The sequence below is a fragment of the Ornithodoros turicata genome, chromosome 2, assembly GCF_037126465.1.
Source record: "Ornithodoros turicata isolate Travis chromosome 2, ASM3712646v1, whole genome shotgun sequence".
NCBI classification, from domain to species: Eukaryota; Metazoa; Arthropoda; class Arachnida; order Ixodida; family Argasidae; genus Ornithodoros; species Ornithodoros turicata.
Window position 1 is genome coordinate 107581182 of NC_088202.1, and position 10896 is coordinate 107592077.

The 10896-nt window shown below is 46.2% G+C and overlaps 1 protein-coding gene across 1 annotated transcript; it reads left to right on the forward strand.

Moving 5' to 3' along the window:
• Positions 1-709: 709 nt before the first annotated feature.
• Positions 710-8832, forward strand: LOC135384940 (uncharacterized). The gene is made up of 3 exons (XM_064614121.1): positions 710-779; positions 5437-5471; positions 6884-8832. Exons 1-3 carry the CDS (start codon positions 710-712, stop codon positions 8447-8449), a joined length of 1671 nt encoding a protein of 556 aa, XP_064470191.1. The 3' UTR covers positions 8450-8832.
• The last annotated feature ends 2064 nt before the right edge of the window (positions 8833-10896 follow it).

A 10896-nucleotide genomic window follows, 5' to 3' on the forward strand; every position in this document is an offset into this window, starting at 1 on the left:
ACCGCAACCGACTACCGTCGAATACCGCAACTATACGCTTCATCGCCTGATGCGGGAACCGGCGGCTGCTATTTTTCGATTCGCTTTCGCTGCGCCTGCGCTTCGTATTCGCTCCGGTTGTGTAATTATTCGTTTCCTGCTCGCTTCCGCTGTATAACAGTTTGCTTCCTATTTGCTTCGGTTTTGAAATAACTATTCGCACAGTTCTAGTAAGTAGATCAGGACAAACACGGTTGGACGTCAGCCTGAGTTAATAATCACGCAGCTGACCCTCCACTAGCAAAAGAGAGTGGAAGGAAACACAGGAAACATAGGAAGGTTTAGTATAACGTTGCGCAGAAACGACGTCGAAATAAATACAGGCGTTGATCCAGGTGTCGATACGCGGAAGTCGCGGCACAGGCTACGCTCGGTGTAATGTTTGACGTTCGAGAAGAAAGGGCAAGTAAGTACACATATCACGCGAATGCAATGGGAACTTAGCTAAGATGTCTGACTCGTGTAGTTACGCCATTGTCGTCACCATTTCTTCCTCAATTTCGAAAATAACACAGTCTGAAAGCTGGATGCCAGTTAGACGGTGAAACTACAAACACAACCAAGGACAACGAGCTCCGGAACAAATGGTTGTTCCCATAAAACAGCTACTTAAACCAGTGCCCAACGATACACAGTAGTTCATAAAAGAGCTTTTACGAGGTCACTCGAAATGGTCGAGCTGATCGATGAGACGACAATGCAGAAAGGAGAAGCACATTCTGATGCAAACAATGAGCCAAGTAAGTATTTCTTTATCTTCTGCGGTCTCAACATTTCTACAGCGGAGAACCTACACTATGGAAGCAAACAACCAAGAAGTGTGAACGTAACAGCTGAAGGAAACGTGCCGGGGTTGTGGTCCACTTTACCCCTCTCAATTCAGCTTCAGAGGACAACTGAGACTGTGGATAACCAATCATGCCGTTGCATTGAGGTGACAAAGCATAATGCAGAGGTTAATGGCCACGCGCAGCAACTTCTGTTTCAGCAGGGTATTAGGCAACGATGATTATGTCTGGCAAGTTTGCAGAGTGAACTCCCACGTCTACATTATGTGAGCGAGATCATGACACTGTCGCGTGGATTGTATGGGTGTGTATTGTGGCACCGCATAAAAGTTGCTAGGTATAGTGGGAAAGTACTCTCTGTTTCTGCAAAAATGCATCACATGTAGAAGAACGCGAGAGGAAAAAAAGTCCCTCCATGTTCATCAATTTTACATTCAGTGCATTATGGACAGGAATTATGTCGTAGTAGCCCTTCCAATTGTGCCTCCAATTGCAATAGCATCTGCGAAGAAAGGAGTACACAAGAAAGGTATATACAAGAAGAGTAGTGCAAGTGGCAATGTCAGTTTTACAACCTATTAAGAAAACGTGGGAACGGGTCCTCACGACGGCGATATCAAGCACGCGAACAACCGTAATTACTCAACGTACATCGCTAAGAAGCTGACGGGTCACCTCGCAGAAAAGCTTAATAAACGCCACCGAGCTGGAACGAAGGTCGAAAATGGAACAAAAGCTTACTGTGGCGTTAACGGGCGCGCCGTGCGCAGAACAGTGACCGGTAAAAGCCAATTATTTGTCTAACGAGTTCGTGGCTGATCACGACGAATACGCCCGCTCAATTTCTGGGAGGAAATGCGAATTCGAACACGATGCAGTAAAAAAACAAAACAAAATATCGCTTTGTCCATACGGTCACGACCGTACTTGAGGTTCTTGGCTATAATGAATCGTGAGTTGATAAATGACCCCCCCCCCCCCACCCCCCCCAAAAAAAAGGCGCACGGTAGCAGAAGCCGAGGCTGTTGAATTCGCCGACTGCCACCGTATAGCGAAACGAACGAACAGCCAGTAATTGCGCGTTAATTTGGCTATAGGTGTACCGAATTTAAATAATCGCTGCGCTTCACTTGCAGTTGTAAAATAGTGTATAATGATTTTATGATGAACAACCTTCAAATAAACTGATTAATTTGGCATAGAAGCTCCGGCGTTTTAGATGAAATTATACGAGAAATCATTCCGATCGAACTCACGCTCACGTTACACAGTGTGATTGCGGCAAATATCTAAAATCTCTTGTGGGAGCTATTTCGACGGGTGTACATCATACCTGTCGCCCTGTAGCGGTTGATATGAGCCTCAGTTTCTTGGTGGTGGTGGTGGTGGTGGTGGTGGTGGTGGAGGTGACGAAAACCGACTTGCCGTTGTTGGCCTCACGAATGTGGGCTGCGTCACGACTGTAGCCAGGATGAGATGAGGTGATGTGATAACAGATGAAGGAATCATGACGGCCGAAAGTTACGATCTAGGGCAGTCACTGCCAGAGTTGATGAGAAGTCCGAGCAGTACTCATAGCCTTTGACCGAGGCCAGATTCCTGGAGAAAGCAGACGAGGCTGCGTATTTTGGAGTGTCTCAGTTTCTTGATGTGATGTGAGTAAAGAAAAAAATGGGGATGTAAGTTTCGACGAAGTCAAACTGGCTACCCCAGTACACTTAATACAGAAAGTTCAATCTGATGATGAGATGATGAAAACGCAAAAGGATGATGTCCAGAGACGAACAGAGATGATAATTGAGTTCAACATGTAGGTCAAAAGTTCAAGAGCTGCGCCCAAGTTAGTGGCGGAATCACCGGGGGCACACACAGGACACATCACACATTCACCGTCACATTCACATTCAGTTTCTTGAAAATGCTCCCAGCGTAGTTGTTCACCAATTAACCAATGCCCTTACGAAACTCATAAAATTCCTAAGAGACATCAAAATACAAAACGTGCCAACCAGAGAGACGCCGCATTCAAGGCTCTCGTAGGCTTCATCTCAAGTTGTCCTCTTGATGTTCAGTACTAATTCATCTGTACGTGACGCCCTGGTTCCTGTGTGGCGCGATCCTCTGACGGTCATGTGCCCGTGAACAGTGCGCCGTACAGCCTAGCCTAGTCTCTCTCTCTCTTTTTTGTTTTGTTTTGTTTTGTTTTTTGTTTTCTCTGAGTAGCAGAACTTGTCATGTGACAAGTTCAACCTCTCCGTATTATTTTTAGTCCGTCCAACTCCAACTCCAACAAAACTAGCATATTTACGCCCTGATTACAAGTCCAATAGTGCTGTTTCTAAGCCAAGTACTTTCTTTTAATATACATTACAGCTGGGGTGGGGGCAGACGACTGTACGCATAATGCAGGGGATATAATATATTTCAAAAGTGAAATAAAAGTAGTAGTCGATAAAGCCAGAGAACGGAGGGGCAACGTCACCTTAAGAGTTTATTCAAGGTTGCGAACTCTTAGGGCGACGGAAGATAGTTACGAATTAGTTATAGACGGAACCTTCAACGAGCACAAACGAGTTTAAAATGCGCGCAAAGCTTCTTAGCAGCTTTATTAAATGCACGGTTAATGTTAATATTATCAATGAAACGTATTATGACGTATTAGAAATGTGCATGTGGTGCGTAATGATAAACCTATCATGACTCTTGGTATAAGCGTGCGAGGATCAAACAGAGTCTGTGCGGAAAGTGTTCGTAACTATTTTCCGATTGATAAATAAATAAATAAATGAAATAAAAGTAACAACAACAACTTTATTATGAGTTGATGAATGGAGAGTTTCATCGCCAGAGGCGATACTCTACCCCATTGCTGGTGGTGATGCGGGGTTGAAATAATGAGCCCCTTAACAATAACGATCGAAGTCCTATGGTGTCGAGAAAGGTGAAGAGACCTTTGAGGGGGGGGGGGGGGGCAGAGCGTTGGCGGGCGGGATGTGGCCGGGGGCATTAACGAGAAGACGATGTGGCCCCGCTGGTCGTTGATGGTCGGTGATGGGTAAATGCGGTGGCCCTGCTGACGTCCCCAGGCGAAATTTAACAATTGCGAGACAAAGGTTTTTAGGGCTTTCGGTGAATAATGGCCCAACGAATTCCTCGCCATGCGTGGCACGCGTCGCTTTTAAGCATTTCTGCCACGGTGGAGATCAGCAGTCTTGACGGAAGGGGGAGTCGTACCTTTGGTAGTGCATTTGGGAGAGAAAACGAGGGAGAAATCCTCCTCCTCTATGTAATCTCCCCATAGAACCCCTCCCGAAATATTTTTTCTGGCTACGCCACTGATGGAGATTATGGGTCTGCGAAGGTGAGGGTGGTGATCCTGACGCTCACCATGCATGAGTTTAGATTATATCGATCATCTCATTGATGATATTGTTACAACCAATAGTTCCACGCGGAGTTAGTTTAGGCGAATAGCACACGGATTTGATGGGAAACCTCAGCTTAGAAAACCATGTCCCACATGGAGGTTGTAATATTTCGCGCCAAAAGCTAAGGAACACGTCTGTTGCTGACGGTCAAATGAAAAAGGCTCTCTCTTGTGACGAACAACGAGAATTGGTCCAGCGGCTAAGGTAAACCAAAGCCGGCACGCTCCGCAGGACAGGATAAGTGCTGCCCAGCTTCTGCGCTTCAGTTCACAAAATAACTCCCGGTAGGAAGCACAATGGCATCGTGACGAGACCTCTGGTGTACGAGACCTATGTACGTGTCGCACTTACATCAAACTCTTTCATAACAAGGCCAATTCTGCTTCCGAAGAAGGATAATTGGTAATCCACGCGGAGAAAGGCACTGTAATTGGTTTAATCACTGTATTCAATTATATCGCTTCTGAGTTGTAATCTGATGAGTTCCTAATTGACGCTGACCACTCATTAGGTCGTGCTTCATTAATAAGCCTCCATCATATGGAGACAGCAACCAAACAATAATCAACAGGGTCTGTTGCAACTATCAACCGCCTCACACTCCGCCTTATTGAAAGGTCGTTCCAAGCAAGTGTTTTTTGTTGCTGCGTGAGGGTGCAATAAGCGGTTGATAGTTAGGACAGGTCCTGTGAATTCGTGTTTCGCATGTTTATTGCCGAACGCCAACAAGTCCATCTTTTTTTACTTCGTCTTTGCAAGAAGCCTGTTTGTTTTTCGTTCCAAACTGCTTACCACGTTATTATGCTACTGCTTGCAAAACTGCTTACCACACTACTTCACTCGTTTCCACTTCATTCCCACATTACCTATCTAATCTCACACGCAATGGGGCTGAGTACCGCACTTCAGCGGTGAGGCACCCCGCGTGATCATATACGTGTCGTTGATGCTGTTTTGAAGGATGATATATTCAGTACGACCAACGTGGGCCAATGTACTATAGCGCCTGATAAAATCGCCTAATAGCTCAGGCGATGGAATCTCCATGGGATATAGCCAGAGGCGAACCACTCCTCTGGCGTGGTCTTCGTCAGCTCTGCGAATCCATCTAAGAAAGCAATAAGAAGAAAGCTAAAGTGATAAATGCCTCAGGAACACCATACCAAAACATAAATAAGAAGCCTCAGTCGACACGAATTCCTGCGTTTTTTCTCAGGTAAGCGACATTTCCGCATGGAAGCTGTGACCGGAAGTTTGTTAGTGATTCTTTGTAATGCGTCTTGTAGGATACCGCTCAATAGTGTTTAGATAATGTTTGCATGGTTTTTGGCGCTTTATACCTCAGTGTTGTGAGCATGGAACTTGATGTGTGTATTCCTGCTGCCGTTGCTCATCTATATGGGCGGCGCGTAGCCAATATGGTGACAAGACAGGGTCAGGATGAGTTGTCACTTCATTCACTGACCACTTTACTTTCTAATATTTTTATCCGCTCATGGTTAGTATAGCGATCTTTTGTGTGTATGCGTGTGCGAGCACAAGGCTTGCTTGCTTGTGCGCTTTGTTTGTGGGCACCTCATACGTTGTCTTTGCTTATGTTGGCGATGGAGGATCCACAAAGCGGTACAGGAGCAAAGTATCTTCGTACAAATGGGGGACAAACTTTCAGCCTCAACACTCTACTGTCACTTTGCCACGGTTACTTTTTATACTCTCCACCATTGTTGTGTTCGCCGCGCTTTCCCTGGATGTGTTTGAGTAACGGTGGTGCATAATGGTTGTTTATTTTTCTTCATTGCTTCTCGAAATAGCCACCACCATCTTAAAGAGCGCAGTTCTAGAAAATTAGTCATCAGCTTTGAGACACAGTGATCTACAAAGATTTTGCACGATCACTTATCACTGCGCGTAATGAAGTGAAAACTATACAGAAATTTCGCCCCCGGTCCGAAGGGTATGTGAAGTGTGATACGGGTGCTGGCTGCGATCGGTTCCGCCATGATGCTAACCAATCTTTTCCACTAGCGCTGCTTAGAGCTTACCGCAAAGTAAAGCAATACGTATTTTTGGTTGAGCAAGACAGGAAGGAATCCGCTCTGGAGCACACAAATCTATTGCGTGCATATATATAACGCGTCGGCCATGTTATGGCTTCACATCACGGGAGATCAACGGACCCGACAGACCTGTGTACAAACAGGTACGCTGGCACACCGGATAGCCATGTGGAGAATGGTATGTTTCTCAACGGCTTTTACTGTTTTCTGGGTAGCATCTGATGAGATAAGACTGCATGACCGGAAGCGTACTATCAAGCAGTGTTTTAAAATCACATGGTCGTTTACATCGTAGAACCTATTCTGTCGAAAAGCAAAACGTTTCCTGAAGGGCATTTTTGTGCGTATGTACTTACGTGACATTCTCTTTACACATTTTTTTTCCTAAATATTAAAATCAGAACGAGCGTTTGCGAAATATTAATGAACGAGCGTTTCTCAGTAACTGCTATACACAGATTGTGTGTCCACACGTTCCATTGCGCGTGACTTTGTTTTTCGTCCTTTTGAACATTAGAAATTGTATTTATTGTACCATCGCCATGGAATCATTCTGCGTATTTCGTTACAGTGTGTTTGTGCTGCTGTTTTTCTGGCTATCGCTGGAATTGCCACAGCTGGCCATACACGAAGTTACGGCACTGGCTCTGGAATAGGATACGGCGGCATCGGTGGATTAGGAGGAGGCCTTGGCCTCGGTTACACACGCGGCAACGTATACAGAAAGGTCGGTGGTCGACAAGGCATAGCGCAACGCATCGGCAGTGGTTACGGCATGGGACAAGGCTACGCTGGTGGGCTTGGCTTCATCGGACCAAATGGACATCTTATCCGTGGAATCGGAGGTGGTCTCGGAGGAAATGGTATAGGTCACGGCGCCATTGAAGCCCTCAGCGGAGGAATAGGAGTCGGACATGGGACATTTGGTAGTGCCTCCGGTGCTTGCAGTTCAGGAATACGGGGAAGTTGGAATGGGGGTCCCTACAATAGCCATGGTGGTGACATAGGAGGAGGATTTGGTGGTCTGGGAGAGGCATTTGGGCAAACTTTTTTCCTCGGAGGCTCTGATGCTTATGGCGCTCATACAGGCTTTGGTGGTATTCAGGGAGGCGCTGGGAAACTCGGGAGAGGGTTAGGTTGTAGTCTTGTAGGGGGGTTTGGTGAGACAGGTGGGGTGCACGGAGATGTGTTTGGGGGAGGTTTTCCTGGTGTCCTGGGCGGAGTAAGCAGAGGTTTCGGTGCTGCTGGAAATTTTCCTGGTGGATTTGGTGGCCATGGAGCTGGTCTGGGAGGTGGTTTAGGCAGCGGGATTGGTGGCATAAAGAGCCCAGTGGCGAGTATTGGAGATGGATTTCATGGTAACGGGATAAGTTTAGATGGTGGTCTTCATAACAGCTTTGGTGTAATCAAATCTGGAATTGGTAACGTTGGTGTTGGAATCGGCGGTCACGGTGTCGGGCTGGTTGGTGGTCTTGGTGGGGGACTCAATAGTGGTAACAGGGGCTTCCAGAGCGTCGATGTCGGTTTCCGAAGAAATGAACTGGGGCTTGGGAATGGCCTAGGTGGGGGACTTCGTGGATTTAAGGAAGCAATTGGAAATATAGGCGACGGATACGGAGGCCATAGGACCAGAATTGGAGAGGGTTTTGCTGGTGGGTTTGGCGGCAGCAACGCAGGAATAGGAGACGTTGGTAGTGGCATTGGAGGTTATGGTGGAGTGCTGGGCGTGGGCATAGGTGCAGCATATGGTGGCGTGAAGACAGGAACGCTAAACTTGGGGGGTAGGTTAGGCGGAGTCAGAAGTGGCCTAGATGGAAGCCATGGAAACATTAAGAGGGGTGTCACAAGACTTGGAGGTGACTATAGGTATGATGTCGCACATGGTCATGGGCTCAATGCTATCAATTTGAGACAAGGACACGTTGGCGGTGGGATTGCTGGGCTCCATGCTGGTGGTTTCCAACAAACAGGATACCATGTTCCTGGGGCATTGAAAGTCGGAGCCACAGGGCTAAATAAGAATTATGCAGAACATACAGGAGGTATCTTACAGCGATGGCCAGTCAACAGAGAAATGACTGAAATCGGTAGCGACAGCAAGTTACATTCCAACATAAACTACAAAAAGAGCTCATAAAGCCGTGCTCTATATGCACCTACAGAACTATATGTAAATACTGTAGCTGAATTGCCATGTTGTTTTAGCAAGCACAATCTTGGTGCATGGACGTGATTAGAGCTCCGTCATAGAGTTAATATTCAACTATAATCAAAGACAGCTTCATAATCTCATTCTTTGGCCCCTACACGACATATCAGGAGCTCTATGAGGAATATTCCATTCCTTCTTATCTGGGAGCTGGGCACAAAATTTCTGACAATACAAATTTTAAACTCCTCTTACATGGATCTTTCACGTTAAGGTGTACGTTTTCTTGCTGCATTATCATTCCTCTATATGACACTGTGCGGGATATGATACGTGACAGCAAATGCCATGAAAAGCCGCCAAACTTTCGTTGACTGGAGTATAGGCCTGTGTAACATAAAGAAACCATTGTGCTTTATGACAATGCATCAAGGCACGTGTACAGGTTGCAAGCCTTGTAATACGTGTCAATAAATGTTTGTCGAGTAATTTGTCTCTGATTACATCTCCAATATCGAAACTGAAGTACAATATCCAACATCTGAATATTACCTCTTGCAAGGCAGTTCTACTATTACTGTTCCAGAAATTCGTTGAAGTGACAATCGAACTCACCTGGTTGGGCCACTCTTGATAGCAATAGTGTATGCCTTGCAAAATGGGGATATTGCAGACTTTCTATTCGGATACGATGTCACAATTGGTCGCTCAGCAAACAATAGTTACGAGCGTTGTCTTCTCTTGCATTGTCCTTCCTTCACCGAACATTTGCTCTTCTGCTCCTCATGTTCCGCATGCGTTCTCTTATAATGCCACAAATAAAACGAGGCACAGCTGTGATGTTATGAAAGATAAGAATGCTTCTTCCACACTTTCTAACTGCCGACTTCATTTAAGACTGGAATAAAATTCCTTCAACCTCGAGATGGAAAAACATAAAAAAAAAAGGGATACACACTTTGTTGAATAACAGCTTGGCTTGTGTTCGTTTCAACCAAAGCGCATGCCTATCCTTTGGAGAGCTATTCACATGCGTCTATCCTAGGCGTCTTGTTCGAATGTTATGCAAATGTGGGGTGCCACACGCACTTGCTTCCGCAGACAGAGTGCAATGTGGTTGTCCCTAGTGTGTCATTGAAATCGTTCCAGTTGTCATATCCGAAGAGAAAATACATGCTGATTCGCGGAACGGAATGTGCGTCACTTCGTTACAGTCGAGAAGAAGGCGGTGCATCACCACCGACGCTCTATGGGAATCCCCATACATTTTTCAACTCCCGTAGCGCCGCGAAAATTCGGTTGATCTCCGTGCAACTGCTTTTAAATGGAAGAGGATGCTTAGATCTAGTGCCTGATCGAAGCAGATTTTGCGTTTTAGACTCAGAAATTTTTATATCGTCGTCGAAAGGTTTGGGAAAAGCTATATTTCGAGATTCCGCTCGCTTACAAAATAGAGCCGCCCAAAATCGAAAATCTGGCTCGATCACGCACTAGAAAAACATATCAAGAACCAATACCAACAAAAAGATTTCATCTATGTTAAGCCGTTGACTCGGCACACGAGTTTTTGTCAGGTATGGTCATCCGTGGAGTACGCCGCTTCAGAATGGGCAGCGCAGTGCTGCCATCTCTCATGGAGGGTATCGTCACAAGGCACAACAATTTGAGCGCTGGAAATGCTATACCGCTGCACGTGCAGGTGGACGACGAAGCCGACGTTGACTGTGACGCAGGAGCACGAGCACACGCAGCTTAGCCCTGCCGCAAATACGTGAACGGACTATACTATACATGAGCTGTTCATTCATCGATGTTTATTTTCTCGGGGGGAGGGGCGGGGGAGGGCATGAACGTGGCATGTCATTCCCCCATATAACGCCGGGACGATCGCGTTCAGCCTCACTTCATTGGAAATTGTGTATTAAAAACAGGAATGCAAGAAAAAATTCAGAGCACCAGTCAGCTATCGTATAAAGGAAACACTTGAAGCAAAACCATTGCGGACAGGCACGAAAGCTTCTGGCTGTTTGAGATATGGAAATAGCGAGTTTTAGTATACCGCTACCGGGAGCCCCGTAGGTTACCGCGTCTACCGCACTCTATCAACAGCTAAGATTCTGTATCACGCACGCTGTCATTGGTTCCGGTGGGCACGGTAACTTACCGGCGACGTTACCAACGGTATACTAAAACTCGCTAATAATTCATGAGTGCAGAACAGGGTTGCGCACTGAGATCACACTGGAGATCACTGAGATCACACTGAGTCACTAAGTCACTTAGTCACTGAGTCGCTAAGTCACTGAGATCACACTAAGTCGTGTTGCAGGCAATGCTCGCAGCTTGTTGATGAATGTTGACAATAACGCCGCCGAGCACTTCAATTCCGTTATCGCGAAGTTTGTTGGGGGAAAGCGGATCAACTTCTGTCAGAG

Excerpts from the sequence above, each read along its gene's own strand:
- LOC135384940 (XM_064614121.1), top strand. The coding sequence starts at position 710 with ATGGTCGAGCTGATCGATGAGACGACAATGCAGAAAGGAGAAGCACAT. Across the intron at positions 780-5,436 it reads TGATGCAAACAATGAGCCAA|CCTCAGTCGACACGAATTCC; the intron begins GTAAGTATTTCT and ends ATAAATAAGAAG. Across the intron at positions 5,472-6,883 it reads ATTCCTGCGTTTTTTCTCAG|TGTGTTTGTGCTGCTGTTTT; the intron begins GTAAGCGACATT and ends ATTTCGTTACAG.